Source organism: Chionomys nivalis, chromosome 19, assembly GCF_950005125.1.
Source record: "Chionomys nivalis chromosome 19, mChiNiv1.1, whole genome shotgun sequence".
Taxonomy (NCBI): domain Eukaryota; kingdom Metazoa; phylum Chordata; class Mammalia; order Rodentia; family Cricetidae; genus Chionomys; species Chionomys nivalis.
Genome location: NC_080104.1, coordinates 34,159,627 through 34,178,215, shown reverse-complemented (window position 1 = coordinate 34,178,215; position 18,589 = coordinate 34,159,627). Strand labels below are relative to the sequence as shown.

Genomic DNA, 18,589 nt, shown 5'->3' with positions numbered 1-18,589 from the left:
GAGCATTTGTTTAATGATGCAGAGATGTGCTGCATTCTTTTATGTTCCATTTGTGTAACTCTGTGAATCTGTGTTACTTTGCCTGCCTAAAACATCTGATTGGTCTAATAAAGAACTGAATGGCCAATAGCTTGGCAGGAGAGGGATAGGCATGACTGCCAGGCAGAGAGAACAAATAGAAGACTCAGGGGAGCAAAAAAGGAGCAAGAAAAAGGAGAAGGAGGGAAGGATGTCAGAGGCCAGCCACCCAGCTACGCAGACAGTTACAGAGTAAGAAATAAAGGTATATAGAAGAGAGAAGCATAAAAGCCCAGAGGCAAAGATAGATAGAACAGTTTAAATTAAGAAAAGCTGGCTAGAAATAAACCAAGCTAAGCCTGGGCAATCACAAGTAAGAATAAACCTCCGTGTGTTTATTTGGGAGCTGGGAGGCAGGCCTTCAAAGAGTGAAGAGTAAACACAACCACCGATGGTTAAGGCATGTGCCGCTCTTCCAGAAGAACTGAATTTGGTTCCCAGCACCCACATGAGGAGGCTAACAACTGCCTGTAACTCTAATTGGAGGACCCGACACCTCTGGCCTCACTGGGCACCTGCACTCATGTGCACATAGCCCGGCACAGATGCATAATTGAAATTATAATAAAAAAAAAACAAATACAAAGTTAGGTGAACATTTTAGGTTTTCAGGGGTGTTCCAAACAGATAAGTAGTGCTACCAGAGGCTAAACCGTCATGTGATAACCAGCTGATGCCTAGGAATCCTCCAGTCTTGCACAACTGTCTTCCCATACCTTAGGGAAATGGGAGGTTAAGTGAGATTTGGTTTCCTGTCTCTTTAGAGGTTGCTATGGTTTGACCGGCATGTCCCTCATAGTCTGGGGCACTTGACTACTTGGTCCCCAGTGGTGGTGCTATTTGGAGAAACTGAAGAAGTGTGCCCTTGTCCCTGGAGGCAGGTTTTGAGAGTGACTCCCTTTGCTTTCTGTTTGCAGAACCGTATGTGAGCTCTCTCAGCTTCCAGTTCCAGTGGCCATGATGGACTCTTCTCCCTCTGGGACCGGAAGTCCCCACCCTTTCTTTTCTAAGATGCCTTGGCCTTGGTGTTTATCACAGCAGCACAACAGTCACTGACACAGGGGTGAGATAAGGAAAGTGGAGGTCGCAATCCTGAAATAAAAGAACCGATTCTCATCTCTACACTCCCCCTAATATGTCTTTTATGTATGTCTTTAGATCCTGTATTTCTTAAAAAGGCTTTTAAAAATTTATATTTTTAATAAGACATATTGTTGTTTCTTGGAAAGGGATTTATTTTATTGTTTTGTGTCCATGTATGTGCATATTCATGGGGGTGCCTGCAGAGACCAGATAGGGCCTTGGTAATCCTGTTGGTATGACGGGGTTGTGAGCCGTCTGATGTGGGTGCTGGTAACCAAGCTCTTATTCTCTGCAAGAGCTGCCCTTAACCATCGAGCCATCTCTCTAGCCCGTACATACTGATTTCCAAACTATTGTTTGTGAAACAAGGCCTTGCTCTGCAGTTAGAGCTGGTTTCAAATTTGTGGTTTTCCTGCCTCAACCTGTAATGTGTTGGTATTGCAGGTGTGAGCCATGATTCCTTGTTCATTGTTCTTCATACTTCTTTTTTGATTTTTTTCTTTGTCTGCATGTATGTCTGTTTGAGGGTGTCTGACCCACTGGGAGTGGAGTTCCAGACAGCTGTGAGCCGCCATGTAGGTACTGGGAATTGAATCTTTGTCTTCTGGGAGGGCAGCCAGTGCTCTTAACCACTGGGCCATCTCTTCAGCTCTGTTATTCAAACTTCTAATGCAAAGTAAGAGTTCCCTGCCCTATGGTCAGTGCCCAAAGGGTAACCTGTTTTAATTCCTGTTCTTTTTTTTTTTTTTTTTTTGGTTTTTCGAGACAGGGTTTCTCTGTGGTTTTAGAGCCTGTCCTGGAACTAGCTCTTGTAGACCAGGCTGGTCTCGAACTCACAGAGATCCGCCTGCCTCTGCCTCCCAAGTGCTGGGATTAAAGGCGTGCGCCACCACCGCCCGGCTTTAATTCCTGTTTTTTCTTCCTAGTTTTATGATTGATCTTAGCTCAGAGTCAAAGAACTAGTTCTCCTGTTTCCAAATGTTAGGCTCTGTTACCAGTTCTTAACTCTCAGCATTTCAGTGTATGGTATTGCTAACATTTTGCTACCCAATGTGAAGACCTGCTTTATATATTACTGTGATGCTAGGTGAGCCAAGAGCTTTGCTTTGAGGCCCATGCTTGGCCACCCATCCACATGGAGCTTTAAGACTTAGCTTTTCTCAGTTCCTAAACTACACAGTAGTTGTTATGATCTGCTGATCTGTCATGTCACCCGGGTACCCTGTCCCTTTAAGAGACAAATCCTGCCTACTCCCAACCCTCCCCTTCTGCTGAGGCAAGCCTCCAGCCTGTGCTCTCTCTCTCTCTCTCTCTCTCTCTCGCTCTCGCTCTCTCTCTCTCTCTCTCTCTCTCTCTCTCTCTCTCTCTCCTGAAGAGGTAACTTCTGCTCTTTGACCCCGCCTCCCTCTCTCTCTTCTTCCACCTTCTCTCCTCCCTCCTTTCCTTTTCCCTCCATAACCTACTAAAGAAACTTTATACCCAAACTCTCTCTTCATGATGTATCTGTCTGTCTCCTACCAGCCAAGGTGACCTGCAAAGGCCTCAGGTCACCATCCCTTGTGAGACCGGCCTTCCCTCTCCCCACATATATCTTTTTTTTTTTTTTTTTTTTTTTTTTTTGGATTTTTCGAGACAGGGTTTCTCTGTAGCTTTTGGTTCCTGGCCTGGAACTAGCTCTTGTAGACCAGGCTGGCCTCGAACTCACAGAGATCCGCCTGCCTCTGCCTCCCGAGTGCTGGGATTAAAGGCGTGCGCCACCACCGCCGGGCTCCCCACTTATATCTTTAAAAAGAATAACAGTAATGCCTCTCGTTCTCTCAGTAAAGGCTGTAACAATGTTTAGATAAAAACTAACATTCAAGGACTTAGTTTTTTGTTGTTGTTGTTTGTTTGCTGCTTACATTAGTGCTGTTCTTAGACAAGTTGTATTTGCATACCAGAGCTTATCACTTTTGATATTCAGATCTCTTGATCTACAGTTTTGCTACTTCTGTGTTTTCAACTTAAATCCCTTCTCCAAGTCTGCTGTAAGCTATCAAGTTCCTCCCAGCCTCATCCTTGGCAATCAGAGAACCTCTGATAGCTGTCTCGGAGCCTCAGGCTTCCTATTAAATGCTAGACTGAGAGCTTTCTAGGTCTCCTGTCTGGCTGTTGGGGTGAATTTTGCCTGGACCTTTGTTGTGGGCTCCCTTTAACTCACTCCTGGGGTGACTCGCCTACTTTCTGGCTCCCGTTTCCCCCCATTTTCTTGATTTGTTCATTTAGTGGATCTCTTGCTATTTTTTTCCCTTTTCCTATTCTCTTCTTTCCCCTCCATCCCTTCCCCATGGTGACAGACTCTTGATATATTGTCCTGGCTGGCCTTCAACTTCAGCTTTCTAAGTAGATCCCAACTTTCAATAATTCCTGACAAAGTATGTTGCGTGTTTATTCTTTCTAACTCTTGGCTAACAGTTTGGATAGTGCTGTGGTTTGAAGGTGCAATGTCCCCCCCTGGCCTCTAATATTTGAACATTAAGTGCAATTTATTTAAAAATGGTGTGAGGAGAAGTCACTCCTTGCAACGAGGCTCACGTGGGAGGTTTATTGGAAGAGGACAGATAAGGGGGCAGGGAGGGGCAGAGACAGGTCCCTGGAGACAAGAGTGAAGTATGTTGAGAGTTTAATTCAAATTATTTGTATTTAACAACCTCTAACTGTAAAAGTTAGTTAATAAAACTGTGCATGTCTGGTTTGGATAGATGTAAACAGAATAAGGGATGCTGTAAAGATTTGCAGACCTTGACTTTAATGTTTGCACTCGAAAGGCGTTGTCAGCGTGGCACAAACTACAGTCACCTGGAAGAAGAAACTGCAGTTGAGGAATTGTGTCCATCAGATGGGCCTGTGGACATGACTGTGCGCTTCTTCTTAATTTGTGACTGATGTGTAAGGGCCCTGCCCACAGTGGGTGCCACTGCTAAACAGGAGGTCCTGGGCTCCATGGACAGTAGGACAGTGAGCAGTGTAGCCTTATGCTCTCTGCTCAGTTCCTCTCTAGAGTTCCTGCCTGTGCTTCACTTATTGATGGGCCAAGACTTTAATCCCAGCACTCGGGAGGCAGAGGCAGGCGGATCTCTGTGAGTTCGAGACCAGCCTGGTCTACAAGAGCTAGTTCCAGGACAGGCTCCAAAACCACAGAGAAACCCTGTCTCGAAAAACCAAAAAAAAAAAAAAAAAAGAGACTTTTGATTTTGGAACATTATTGGGACTGTTGAAAACCATGGAGGACTGGAAAAATGACTCAAGGGTTAAGAGCACTGGTTGCTCTTTGAAAGGACTCAGATTCAATTCCCAGCACCCACATGGTGGCTCACAACCATCTGTCATGAGATCTAGTGCCCTCTTCTGGCCTGTAGGCATACAGGCAGGCTGAACACTATATACATAATAAACAAATAAATCTTTAAAAAGAAATATCCTTCCTCAGACCTCTGGAGGCTTTGCTCTGCTCTCTTCTAGCTTTGGTATTTCTCCCGAGAAGTACACTATCGATTGCCGTGCTAGTTTTCATCATTGGATTGGCACAACCCTGAATAACCTGGGAAGAGCGTCTCAGTGATGGATCACCTAAATCAGGCTCACCTGTGGGCATGCCTGTAGGGCCTTTTCCTTAATTATGTTCACTGAGGTGAGAAGAACAGTTTGTGGGCAGCATCATCTCTTGGGCCGGGCCCTGAACTGTGTAAAAGCGGGGAAAGCAACCGAGCAGTTAAACATGCCTGCATTCATTTCTCTCTGCCCTGACTGTCCATGTGAGAGTTCTTTGTTTTAAGAGCCTGCTGACTTGATGCCCCCACATGGCGGACTGTTACCTGGAATTGGGAGCTAAAATGAACCGTTTCTTCCCTGTTGGTTTATGTCAGGTTATTTTATCCCAGTAACTGAGACGAAGCCAGTACGTTTTTCTAATGCCTCATCTTTTGTTTGTGGCCATTCTGCTCTCTCTGGGAAGGATTCAGAATCATATTTCTAGATATTTCTAGCATGGGTCTATTAATTAGTGTGATGGTGTGTCTTTGCATGGTTCTATTTTAATTTATGAAGCTATGTACTTTCAAACTGGGTCTTAAAGTTTGTCACTGAAACAGGGACCTTGCAATGCATAGATTCATGTCGTCTAGTTCTGGTTAGTATTTGCTCTGTGTTTTTAGGTGATTTCCACTGTCATTTTGCATATTTTCCCTTTACAAACTCTAATTCGTTAGACACTGCCTACTTAAATGGATACCTTGTTTTCTTTCTGTGTCTGTATTGCTTCCTCCTGGGAATGTAACCTCAGGCTCCACTCACGGCCTTTCTACTGAACTTCTCGCTTTCCCGTTTGTAACTTTTCCCTTTTATGGTTGTATTTTTCTTTTGCTCCAGTATCTTCCTTATTCTCTTTTCTCATTTTTAAAAATAGCTCCTGCCCTCATGTCATGGTGCAATGTTTTATTCTCTGAGGACTTTCAATATAGATTTTTAAAAGTTTTTTGTTGTTGTTATTTGTTTGTTTGAGACAGGATTTCTCTTCATAGTTGTGACTGTCCTGGAACTCAACTCTGTAGACAAGGCTGGCCTCGAACTCCCTCTGCGTCCCTAGGGTTGGGATTAAAGGTGTGTACCACAGCTGCCCGGCATAGATTTTTAAAGTTTTAATTTTTTTTTTTTCTTGAGATGGAGTCTACTTAGGTTGTCAGGTTGGTCTTATCCTTCTGGGCTCAAGAGCTCCTCCTGCTTCAGGTCCTGAGTACCTGGAATGATGAACGTGTATCACCATCCCCAGGTTTCATTATAGATGTTTTTTAAGATGTCATCTGCTTCCTGTGTTGTGTCTGAGTTTATTTTTTATAGTGTTGTTTGTCAGAGTCTCTTGTCTCTTTTAGCATTTTCCAAGTGTATTGAAATACTCTGCGGCTTGTTCCTATTTTAGATTGAAGCACTACTCAGTAGATCTGAATGGCAGATATGTGCATGGTGGTGCTGATTGCTGGCCCCTCACTGTGGGGACAAGGAACTGAGTTATCTTTTTGAGAGAAGCTTCAAATGTCCGTATGTTGCAGTCATTTTTCACCAGCTAGGCGTTTTCTCTCCTTTCCTGACTGTGTGTGTGGAAAACCCCTTCACATGTTCCTTAAAGCCTAGTCAATGGTTCTTTTTTTCAGTTTTGCCTCCACTCAAGCTAGAGAGGAAATTGATGACACTCAGAGCTGACCGTGGAGACGGCTCAGCTTTGTGTGAGCAGAATTCTTTTTTTTTTTGTTTTTTTTTTTTTTTTTTTTTTTTTTTTTGGTTTTTCGAGACAGGGTTTCTCTTTAGCTTTGGTGCCTGTCCCAGAACTAGCTCTTGTAGACCAGGCTGGCCTCGAACTCCCAGAGATCCGCCTGCCTCTGCCTCCCGAGTGCTGGGATTAAAGGCGTGCGCCACCACCGCCCGGCCTAGCAGAATTCTTCTGAATAAACTTTTCACAGTTTAGACTGGTTTCTAGCCCAATTCCGTTTCCAAGCTATGGCTAGATCAGCTGCTGTTTCTGCTCTCCTCCTCTGTTTATCAGCCTTTAAGTCCCATTCACGGTCATTTCAGTGGAGTTCTGAAAGAGGAGAAAAGAAAAAGGCCTGGAAGGGACAACCGGGCTCTCAGTATGGCCTCTAAATGCAACCCCTAAGCCAGTGGTTCTCAATCTGTGGGCCACCATTCATAACAGTAGCAGAATTACAGTTATGAAGTAGCAACAAAAATAATTGTATGATTGAGGGTGGTCACCGCAATGTGAGGAACTGCATTAAAGGGTCGCGGCATGAGGAAGGTTGAGAACCACTGTTCTAATTGATTCAGGAGCTGCGTTGTACACAAAACATATGAAGTGTAATAGTTTGTACTGCAACCTTTTTCATACATGTAGGAGGAACATGCAGTGAGCTGTATGGTACAGCAATAGTAAACCAGTAGACATTGCTGACTATCACTGGGTACGTGCACCATGCATCACGCACAGGCGATACTTCCATAGGCCAAGAGCACAGTAGGTCATTCATGCTGGCAGCACCACTCATACGACTAATGCATTGTGCCAGTCCCTGATGTGTACCACAGGCAAGAGGAAGTTTTTCATTCTTTTATTACCTTATGGGACCACTACCATACATACTGTCTTTGTTTACTGCGGTGTCATGTGTAGGCATGACTAATTTAAATTGACATCTAAGGCCAAGGATGGAACCCTCATCCACCTAAGCAAAGCAGACCCCGGGTTCCATCCCTAGTGTTGGGTGTCAACACTGATTAGATACTAAATATGGCGGCTGACGCCTGCGATGATCTCAACTCTTCAGAGGCAGAAACAGAGAAAGACTTTTGTGGATTTGAGGCCAGTCTAGGCTACAAGGTGATTTCCAGCATGACAGCATTGCAATTCTTGCTCTTCTTAAAAAAGAAGAACTCAAAACGGTCCGTATGCCAAGTGATAGCATAGCCAGAAAGTCGTAGATCCACAGGCATTTCTCTCTCTTTCTTCTTTCTTTTCTTTCTTTCTTTCTTTTTTTCTTTCTTTCTTCCTTTTATTTGAGGTAGGGTTTCTCTGTAGCCCTGGATGCCCTGGAATTCACTCTGTAGACCAGGCTATCCTCAAACTCAGAGATTCACCTGCTTCTGTCTCCCATGTGTCTGGGTTAAAGGTGTGCACTACCATGCCTGGCTTGACTTTTTTTTTTTTTTAATTTAAAAAAGTTTGGCGTGGTACTAAGCTAGGTAAGAACTCGACCACAAAACTCTATCCCTAGTCCTGTGAAAATCATTTTTGTTTTGCTTTTGGAGCCAGGTTTTGTTATGTAGCCCTGGCTGGTCTCGAACTCATGACGATGCTTCTGCCTCAGCCTCCTGAGTGCTAGGTTTACAGGTATGTGCTGTTATATCACACCAAGCTGGAGAGTCTTTTCTTTTTTCATTCTCATGTGTATGTGTGTATGTATGTTGCATGTGTTTGTGATGCACTTGTGTGGAAGTGTGTATTCACATGGATGGATGGATGTTCGTGTCAAAGTTGGAGGTTGGTGAGAATCATCCTTGATAGTGGTTTCTAGGGCATCCAAACTCAATCCTTAACTTTGTTTGACAAGTTGTTTAAACACAGAGCCATCTCCCTAGCCCCTTGAAGATCTTTTTCATTGATTGAAGAGAATTGTTCTCTTCGTAGAACCAGTTATGGCACCGGAATCCAGCATTTGGGAGGTAGAGGGCATTCTTGCCCATATTGTGAGTTCAAGATCAGCCTGGGCTAAAGGAGAGGCTGTCATCTAAAGGATCTCATACCCCTACCACAGAGATGGTTGCTTATCCATGCTTCTCTATTCATGACAGTGATGAACTGGAACCAGCCTGGATATCAATAATATCTATAAGATATCAACAAGAAAAATCTGGTAGATAACTATAAATAAAATATGAAGTCATGAAACTTGCAGGAAAATATATGGATCTAGAAAGCATCATATTAAGTGAGATAACCAAACTCAGCAACACAGAACCTGTGTGTTTTTGTCATATACATGTCCTGGCTGTGATGTATGTGTGTATACCTATATATGAGGGTAGAAATGGGGGAAGCCTAAAAAACTAGAAAGGAGGCCTAGAGGATAAAGATATTTGCCAAAGCATGTGACGGGGGGAGGGGGGGGAAGCGGAGGGGAGGAGAACAAAAGGACCCATGGCATGAATAGAGAAAAGAGGCTGAGGGGAGGTTACAAGTGGGGAGAGGGACAAAGGAGGAGCCAAAGATGAGAGAGAAGAATCTACTAAAACACACTTTTTTCAAAATACCCAAATGAGACAGCTGGGCATGGTGATCCATGCCCTTAGTCCTAGCCCTTGGGAGGCTGACATAGGAGGATAGCTGTGAGTTTAAGGCCAGTCTGGCCTACCTAGTGAGTTTCAGACCAGCCAGGGCTACACTGTGATACCTTGTCTCAAAACAAACAAAGGCAGACGATATCTAATACCCTAGAGGTTAAATTTAAAAATTAAAAACAAAAATAAACTGAAATTTGCTATCATTCTGTTTAAGAGGCATAAGATTGAAGTTGAACACCAGGCCAAGGGGTTGTGGCTCTGTGGACGAGTGCTTGACTGTCAGGCCCAAAGACCTGGCTTTAGTCCCCAGCACGGCCACCAGCTTAACTCTCCAAAGACACAGAAGGCAGATTGTATCTGCTGATCAGGAGCCCATTAGAGACCATTTCACGGCTCTATTCTTCGGGCTATGCGTGGATGCGTGGATGCGTGGATGCGTGGATGCGTGGGTTCTCCTTCTCATTTTATAAAGAAATAAAACCAGCTGGTTTTAAAATGGGGAAATCATTTGGCAGAGGACATGGCTCTCCTGCTCACCTCACTGTGGTTTTTCTCTGACACGTGTACAGATTCAGCTGTGTACAATTTCTGAGACAGGGTCTCACTGTAGAGCCCAGGCTGGCCCCTGCCTCAACCTCCCAAGGTTGCCTGGATTGCAGATTTCACTACACTTCAGCTTTTTGTTTTTGTGTGTGTAGGGGGGTAAGTATGGGGATGCAAAGAGCTACACATACACACACACACACACCTCCCTGGTCTCCCTTCTTTGGCTTTCTTCTGGTGCCTTATTCTCTCAGTGGAGCTGTGCAGCTAGGATGGGACACCAGCTGTATTTCTGCAGGATGCCTGTAACCTGCCAATGTTTCTAATGTGAGTCCAGAGTCAGGGAAAGGCAAGCGGAGGGCAGGTGAGCTCCTCTACAGTACAGAGACATCAAGGCACCATCCCAGCAAAAGGGATGGCAGGGACCATCCCTCTCCCCGTACCTGATGAGGTCCTTTTCAGTGATGGGCTTGTCTGCAGACACAGAAGCCAAACTTACCTTAACCTCCACATGTGGCCTATATGTGTGCTAAATGATTTTAATCTTCATCCTTGAGAGAATGCCAGATAGCCCCACCCATAATTATGCATATACATACTCACTCCAGGCATAGTTAGGAGTGTGTATTTGCTTTCCATGCTTTTCATGGTAGTTCAGTGTAGATGTGTCATTATTATTCACGTCCTATCACCTTATTTTCCTGGATGCTGACCTCCACCTATGCTTGGAAGAACGCCAGGGCCGTTCCTTTGGCCTTCATGATTGGGAATCACATACAGAGCGGCAGGTAGAGGTGAGATACACCACGACATGCCAGGGTTAGGGCCGTGATAACCAGGAGGTGATGGCAACAGCTCTGTTTAAGAGATGCACATAGGACAAGCCTGTGGTAGGCCACCTCATTTCAGCCTCAGACAGCTCCAGTGTCTTCACCCAGACACATGAGGTTAAAGGGCCCGCCTGAGGTGCTCAGATCCACATCTGCCCTCTCAGAAGGACATGCTGATAACAGTTGTTAGAAATGAGTTTTGGGTCCCAAAGGAAGAGACTACCGTTCCAATTGAAATGTCTGAGCAAAGCCAGTTTTATTCTTGGTCACGATCGTGTGTTCGGAAGGTGAACACACTGAGGAGACAAGAATCGCATTTGGTTTTCATCCTAACTCAGGTGGTAGCTGAGCCTTTGCCCTATTGGCCGGGGTCCGAGGTCACAGTCTTAATCTAAATGGCTAGTCTGAAGAGAATGGTGACTGGGAAGTGAAGGAAGGGAAAAGAGTCACAACTCCAGGTGTCAATCTCCTGGAACACAGGACCTTTGTATAAACAAAGTGTGAGGCAGGGATCAAACATTTACATAAAAGTCTTTCAAGGTGTGTGTGTGTGTGTGTGTGTGTGTAAAAACATCTGAATTCACGGTCCTAAACACAAGTTTTGTAGTATTTGACAGGAAAAACTTCTGTTTTTCTTACTCATTTCACCTCTTTTCTGAGTGCTTCTCATCTCATCTGGAGCATTCGTTGCTTTGTTCCCAAGACCTTTCTCAGACTGCTAGTCAGTGCCGAGGAGGTGGCTGGCTGCCGTGAGCCCTCCACTAGGAGTGGGTGACCTTGGGATGGGTGGCAGAGGCGTCCTAGGTCGGGCCTGTTTCTTTCCCTCCTGGGCTTGGCCAAGTGTCTCATCTGAAGAGATTAGCATATTTTCTTGGGATTCAGTGGGGTGTTCAGTGGGGTATCTCTATTGTGCGTGGAAAAGGAAACGTACCTTTGATGGTTTTTTTCTTAGTTCCTCCATTACATTTTCTCTTTCATTTGTTTATTTATTTTTGTATATGCTCCTGTGTGGGTGTTCATATGTGTGCTGATGCACGTGCATGTTCCTATTACATGCATATGTATATGTGGAGGTCAGAGGTCAAACTTAAATTTAATTCCTCAGGAACTGTCAAATTTGTTTTTTTTTTCCCCTTACATTTATTTTTTAAAACATTATGTGTATGTATGTGCGTGTAAATGCCAGTGCCCAAGGAACTGGAGTTACAGGAGGTTGTGAGCCACCTGGTGTGGGTGCTGGAGATTGAATTTGGGGTCCTTTGCAAGAGCTTCAAGGGCTGTTCATCAGTGAGCCATCTTTCTGGCCCCTCAACCTTATTTGTTAAGATAGCATGACCCATTGGGACCTGGGACTTGGAACTGAGCTAGGCTTTGGGGGAGGCCGTGTGGAGATCTGTTTGTGTTGATTGCTCTGAGACCACCAATAGATTACAACCTTGGTTTGGAGAGCTAAGTTCACAGTCAGCTAGCTGGGGCGGAGTGGTCCAAAGAGTTTCCGCCACTGGCTACCTCAGAGGGAGACTGAAGGACACATAGGGGAGAGAGAGGAGGAGCCAAAGGGTTGTGCGGCCCTATTGATCTGGGAAGTGGGGAGGGGCAGGATTGTGTCTTGATTGCTCAATGGATCTCTCAGGTTTATTCCCATATATTTATCCCCCAGTTTTGTTTTTTAATGAAACGATAAAAGGAATCACAGTAAGGCTTACTGACTAGGGCCCAGGTGTCCACCTGTGTCTGCCTTCCAGCGATTACGCATGCGCACCACCATGCCCTGGTTTTCACTGGGTTGTGGCAGTCAAGCCTGCGTCTTCATGCTTGCAAGGCACATGCTCGACTGTCTCCCAGCCCTATCCGTCCTCGTTGAAACCATTCAGCTACACAGCCCTATCCTTCCCCATTCAAACCATTCAAATACACATTGCATTGCTCTGAGTAAGAATTACCTGTGTTTCTGTTTTCTACAAAATACCTTCTCAAACATTTACAAAGTTATATGTATGTACGTGTGGGTGTCTGCGTGCATATGGAGACTGGACACTGATGTCAGGTGTCTCCTTTCACTGCTCTTTAGCTTTTTAAAAAAGTCAATCCTGATTTTTAAAGGTTATTTATTTATTTATCTTTCCAGCCCCCTTACCTTATTTTTTGAGATGGGGGTCTTTTTGTTAAACCTAGAGCTTGCTGAGTTGGCTAGACTGGCTGCCTAGCATGTCCCAAGGCCCTTGCCATACCATGTGTGCCATTGGCCTTTCTTGTTGGTTCTGGGGGATCAAACTCAGTCCTCATGCTTACACAGCAAACAGTTGATTGACTGAGTCCTCTCCCTAATGTCACAAGCCTTCAGTGTATTTTTATTTTTGAGATAGGGTTTCTCTGTGTAACAGTCCTGGCTGTCCTGGAACTCGCACAGTTCCGTCTGCCTCTGCCTTCCAAGTACTGGGATTAAAGGCGTGCACCACCACTACCCAGCACAAGCCCTCACTTGTAAAGCGATTTTGGCGTATGCATGTATATTTGTAAGCACCGTAACATTTTCCAAATCTCTCTTCTTACTCTGACATATCATATATCACATAATAATCCCAAGCATGTGACTATTTATAAATATTGCTGACTCCAATTTTATATTTCATCCTTCTTGGTCTAATACTCTGGAATATGGCTTGTACATGACCTTCAATATATACGGACAAGACTTTCCAATTCCAAGGTACATAATGTATTTTCAGTCCCCTTCCTCCAACTGACCTTGGATTCTCCTCCCAGGGAGCCTCTCTTCTGCGATCCGGGAGTTGTTGATGTGCATCAGGGTAGGTTTTAAGCAAGGGCTGCGGTGAGTCTCAGGTTTCCTGTAGCTGGAGGCTGAGGCTGATTTCCCCTTGCACTGGGCTGGGAGATTTGGATCTGAGGGTCAGTCCAAACGTATCCAGAACGCGTCTGTTGACAAACATCTCCCCAATCGGTGTCCTCATCTTCACAATGGAGCTCGCTGAGGTAAAATGCCTAACCTTTGTCCCAGTTTGGTAACCTGCGCAATTACATTTAGGATCAGAAGAAGCTTGTCTGTCCTGTGGTCACATAGAGAAGGGCTTCTTTGAATTACACCACGTCTGTACCTTGAGACGCGAATTTAATACTTCATGCTTCTTTCTTTCATTCTCCCTTTCTTTCTCTCTTTCTGTCTTGAGGGCAGTCGCAAACAGCCATTTCATTGTACAAGCTTTGTAATTATCACTGTTGCCATAACAACCACATTTCACAGCAGCAAGAGCCCCCAAGCCTTGTTCTTTACCAGCCCCTCACACCACCACTAGGGATACTCTGAGTAACCCTGCTGGCAGAGAACCACATGGGTTCCTAGTGTACTGTTGTCCCCTGTGCACAGTTCGAGGAACAGCTCAGTCAGGATTCCTTGTCAATAAACTGTTTCCTGAGGTCATTCTTCATATCAGCCAGGGTCCTGTTCAGAACTGGAATCCATCTCAGAGTGGTTGGAAGCCACTCGATGCTGCACAGATGTAGGCAGGCTCAGGGAAGCCACTGTCGTCTTTTTGCTAGAATAGGGATAACAGAGTACCAGAAACCAGACTTTAAATAGAGATTTATCATCTCTTAGTTCTGTGGGTTGGAAACCCAGAATCCAGTGTCACTGGGGTTGGTTCCTGCTGAGGATGGTCAGGCTTTCTTCGAAATCCTGGACTTCACTGTGACAGGATTACTCTAAACAGTTCTGTGTGTCTGAACAAACTTCCCCCCTTTTATAAGGCCCACACCCTCGGGACTAAGACCCACCTTAATAACCCCGCCTCAACTAATGATATCTGCCCCGATTCTAAGTGAAGACACAGTCTGAGCTACTGGAGGGGTAAGAGCTACAGCCCAGGAATTTTGAGGGATACACGATGATAACCCTATGGTGATTGACATCCAGATGTGAGTGACAGAAGATTCTGTGGGTACCCTGTGGCTCCCCTTTCCTTGTTCTGTTTCAGAAGACTGAGCTCCATAGACTGTATCATGAGTGTTCCTGGCTTCTATTGGATTCTATCTGATATAGATGGTGAGAGGCCTTAGAGATTGGAAGAGAGGTAAGTCAGAGTGGCTTCTCTGTGTATCTCTCGGTGTTGTTTTGGAAGATTAAAAAATATTTTATATTGTGTGTTAATGTATGTGTCTGTGTGTGGGGGGGGTTAGTTCGTGTGAGTGCCTTGCCTGCAGAGGCTAGAAAAGGGTGTTGGCGGTCTGTGGGTGTTTATATGAGTGCATTACCTGCAGATACCAGGAGAGGGTGTTGGACCTCTGGAGCTGTCTGAGTGCTGGGACCCAAACTTCAAGAACAGTAGTCTTGCTGCTAACCACTGAACCATCTTTCCAGTCCCTGCTTCTCTTACTTTTATTTAACATTTGACAGGGAAGCCTTTAATAATTACAACATGAGTGACTGTAGCTGCATCAGGAGATTTTACATTCTAGAAGAACAGCTAATGTTCATTGGGTGTGTGCAGCATGTCTTGTCTGGTTTTGCTGCTATAACAGAATACGTCAGCTGGAATAATTTATAAAGAACAGAGTTTATTTGCTCCACAGTTCTGGAGGCTGGGGCATCAGGAGCGTTAGGCTTGCCTTTGTGGCAAACCTGTATATAATTTTTAAGTTCCCATCTAACAAAAGCTGCTCTCTCAACCTGGTGCCCAAGGACTTGAACATTGAATTTGCTTTACCGTCTGTGACACTTTAGGGCAGATGTTATTATGTAACAGTTTCTGCCAGGGTTAAAAAAGTCCATCCTGATGGGAAGCTCCTTAAGCAGGAAAGTAAACAAATCGCAGGAAGTCCCTGAAACTGACCAGAGTCTCTAAGCCCCTCCCTGAAGAGCTAGACCACAAAAAAACCTCTAAGACCAAACCAGGCGCCTTGAAGAAGCAGAAGCCAGCCAAGCTACCTGGAAGAGTTTAGACCCACTGAGGCTCCTGGATAGGACACCTCCAACCTGTTGAGCTGCTGCAGGCTGTGCAGTGTGCTCCAGGTTTCCAGCTTTGTGAGCTGTCACCCATGCTGGGGTAGGCTTTGGTGATGCAGGTGATTTTGAGTCATTTTTGGCCCTGTAAGTAACCCCAATAAAACTCATTGGTTCACCAAGACGGACTTTGGTGGCACGTGTGCTTGGGTCTGTCATGGGCTCCCTATCTGGGGTGGACACGTGTGTTGCATTTCCCCAGGAAAAGTTTTGACACATAACAGCAGGCTAAATAGCCAGCTCGCCTCTACGATTCCGGCCTGCTGTGCATCTGAGAGCAGAGGGTGCCTGTTAATATTTCTCTCAGGGATGTTTACTTGCCACCCATCTCTGACTCTTTTGACTTTGGCGTGGCTCCATGCCTGTGATTATGGCTTGCAGGCTTTCTATTTTATTCAGAAGATGGTTGTCTGTGGCTGGCCAGTGTACCGGCTTTCTTTCTTTCCTTTCTCTCTCCTCTCTTTCCTTCTCTCTGTATTAATTTTTTGGTTGGTCTGAAGAGAAATGGGTTTCATGGTCACATTTTCATACAATATAGCTCTAAGCCTTGCTTGTTCACTCCTCCCACTGCCCGCCCCCCAGCTTCACTTTCTCCAAGGCTCCTGTCTGCTGGATCTGATCAGAGTTTCTGATACTCCCCCAGACAGGTTCCTCAGCTTCTCCTTTTCAGTCCTGTCCTAGTTAACAACCACATTTTGTCCCTTTGTCAAAACCCAGGGACTAAGAGAACCTTTCCCCTCTTTTTGGCTAGGATATTGGCTCTAAGCACCTCCCTGAGGAGCACTTGGATCCCTCCTCCTCCACCCTTTCAAGGACAGCCACCATGTACTAATTTCTACAGGAAGAAATATTTATTTAAAAACCCGTGTCCAGGACAGGCTCCAAAGCTACTGAGAAACCCTGTCTCAAAAAATCAAAACAAACAAAAGCAAAACTCAGACCCTGTGTCTACACGCCCGGTGGCTTCTCGCTACTATGACCTGTTCCGCTTGTTCTAGTGTTTGATGTTTTCTCAGAACAGACGCAAGGGCTTTATTTCTGTGTCAAAGACCCCCAGGGCACATAGTGGTGCCTCCTATCTTCTGGCCTCTGGAGGGACATTGCCAGTATTCAGTATGGTCTGTTGCTGTCTCCAGTTCTGCCTCTCTGCCCCCTTCCATAGCTCAGCTGGAAATTTACAAAAGCATGGGAAAAAAAGTGCTGTAAGGGAAATAACAAATGGGGGCTTTTCAAGATGACTTCTGCTGTCAAGCCTGACGACCTGACTTCCATCCCCAGGGCCCACAGAGTGGAAGCCAAAAATTGTCTCCCGAAAAGTTGTCTTCTGACTTCCACATGCCAAAATCTCGCTCTCTCTCGAACCACTCTCCAAATAAATGAAATGTAATAAAGAAGAAATGGTAAATATTTGAATTAATTGAAAGCAATTTCTCTGATCCTATCCTCATGTACTGTATACGGGTACTAAAATATGCAGTACTTTGTACGTAGTTATTAGTGCCAATTTAAAAAATAAAGAACGCAATAGTTAAAGAATCCAAATATAATGGTTTCCTAACTTCAGTGTTAGTTTGGTTATTTGAAACTCAAACACACTCGAGTTTACCGGCGTGCATTGTACTCCCCAGGGTTAACTAAAACTCTGGTTTGGACAAGCTGCAGTTTGGATAACAAGATGTCTTTTTTTCCTCTAGGGCCTTCCTTCACCTCTTAGAACCTGGAGCGAGAAGACAACTCGCGCTGTTGCTCGCTTCCTCCAGGGAAGGAGGGGGATTCAAGACGGGAGGGAGGGAGGGAACCTGGCTGTGGTTACGATTTCCTCCCGCCACTCCGGAACCCTGCCCGGGAGCTGCTGGGACTTAGGAAACCAGGGAGGCGCCACGGGATCCACGGGGGCGGGCGGAGGGCGTGACTTCAGGGAGATGGGCGGTGCCGGGCTGGCGGGGAGGGGCGGGTCTTAGTCGAGGCGGGGCCACAGCGGGCTGCGCGGGGTGATCTCGGCGAGCTGTGGTCTGCGCGCTCTGGGACTCGGGCAGGCGCTCGCTCGGGCTGCGATCCTCGCTCGCAGCCTCCGCCGTCTCCTTCCAAGCGGGCTCGGCCCGGTGCTGCCGGCGGCTGGGGCGATGTGAACCGGGGCCCTCGGGCGCGGCAGGTTCGCCGCGATGTGGCTCAAGCCCGAGGAGGTGCTGCTCAAGAACGCGCTGAAGCTCTGGGTGACCCAGAAGAGCAGCTGCTACTTCGTCTTGCAGCGGCGCCGTGGGCACGGCGAGGGGGGCGGCCGCCTCACGGGTAAGGGGCGCGCGCGGCGGCTCGGCCCGGGCTTCTGTCCCTGCTGCCCGATCGCGTCGCAGGTGGTGTTTTGGTGGCAGCCGCCGAGGCCAGGACGGCCCAGCCTATGGCTTATTTTCCTTTCTCCTTCGTTTCTCACGCGAGCTCTGGTCGGGCTTGGAGCTCAGGGACCCACGGGCCGGGAGAGGCAGGTGCACCTAGATGTGACCTGGCTCGTGAGCGCTGGAGACCCGGCTTCTAGAGCTTGCCACAAGGCAGCGGGATCGGGGCGCCCTAGGGCCCCCGCCAGGTGACAGAAGGGTGCGCCCAGGCAGGCCCGGACTTGACCATCTGGACGCAGCTGTGGCTCCAGGTGGTGTTGCAGCTGGGACCCAAGGCCAGACCATAGCGAGGCTCCAGAGACTCCGGACTTTCTGGCTCGGGAGGAGAGGACTGTGTCTTCGCTCCGAAGGGAAACTGAGGCACTATAATTCCTAAGCTTGTATTTGGAGTAGTGAAGTTAAGCATGCCAGTTTTGTTTCTCCTTTCAGTTAAAAACTCAAGGCTTTGAAGTTGCCCAAAACAAGGCATTTTCCCTTCCTAAAAGTTAGAACTCAAAGCTTTTAGAAAATGGGACTAGTTTTCATTAGCTAGAGCGCCCGTTCAATCAGTGAAGGAGAATTGTGGTATTGTTATCTAGGGGATGGAAATGAGTCCTTTGAATAGCAGGGATCTTAGATGATGGTCCATCCTTTCAAAACCTTCTGCGGAAGGGAGCCCAGGAAGTCAAAGGAGCAGAATTGTGTGCTCAGATTAATTGTCGGTGACTGTCTGCTCTTGGGCCAGTCTGGGAAAGGCCCTTTGGGAGTAGAATATGATTAGAGAAATTGAGGAATATGCCCCT

General features: G+C 46.2%; 1 protein-coding gene across 5 annotated transcripts in view; it reads left to right on the top strand.

Moving 5' to 3' along the window:
• Positions 1-17,398: 17,398 nt before the first annotated feature.
• Tbc1d8 (TBC1 domain family member 8) overlaps positions 17,399-18,589 on the top strand; it is a 99,575-nt gene continuing 98,384 nt past the window's right edge. For all 5 annotated transcript variants that reach the window (XR_009058761.1, XM_057794474.1, XM_057794473.1 and 2 more), the window contains exon 1: positions 17,399-17,706. Coding sequence is in view for 4 of the 5 variants with exons in the window: in XM_057794474.1 (XP_057650457.1) it covers positions 17,580-17,706 (127 nt within the window). In the remaining variant the exon portion in view is untranslated. The remainder of the gene's footprint in view (positions 17,707-18,589) is intronic.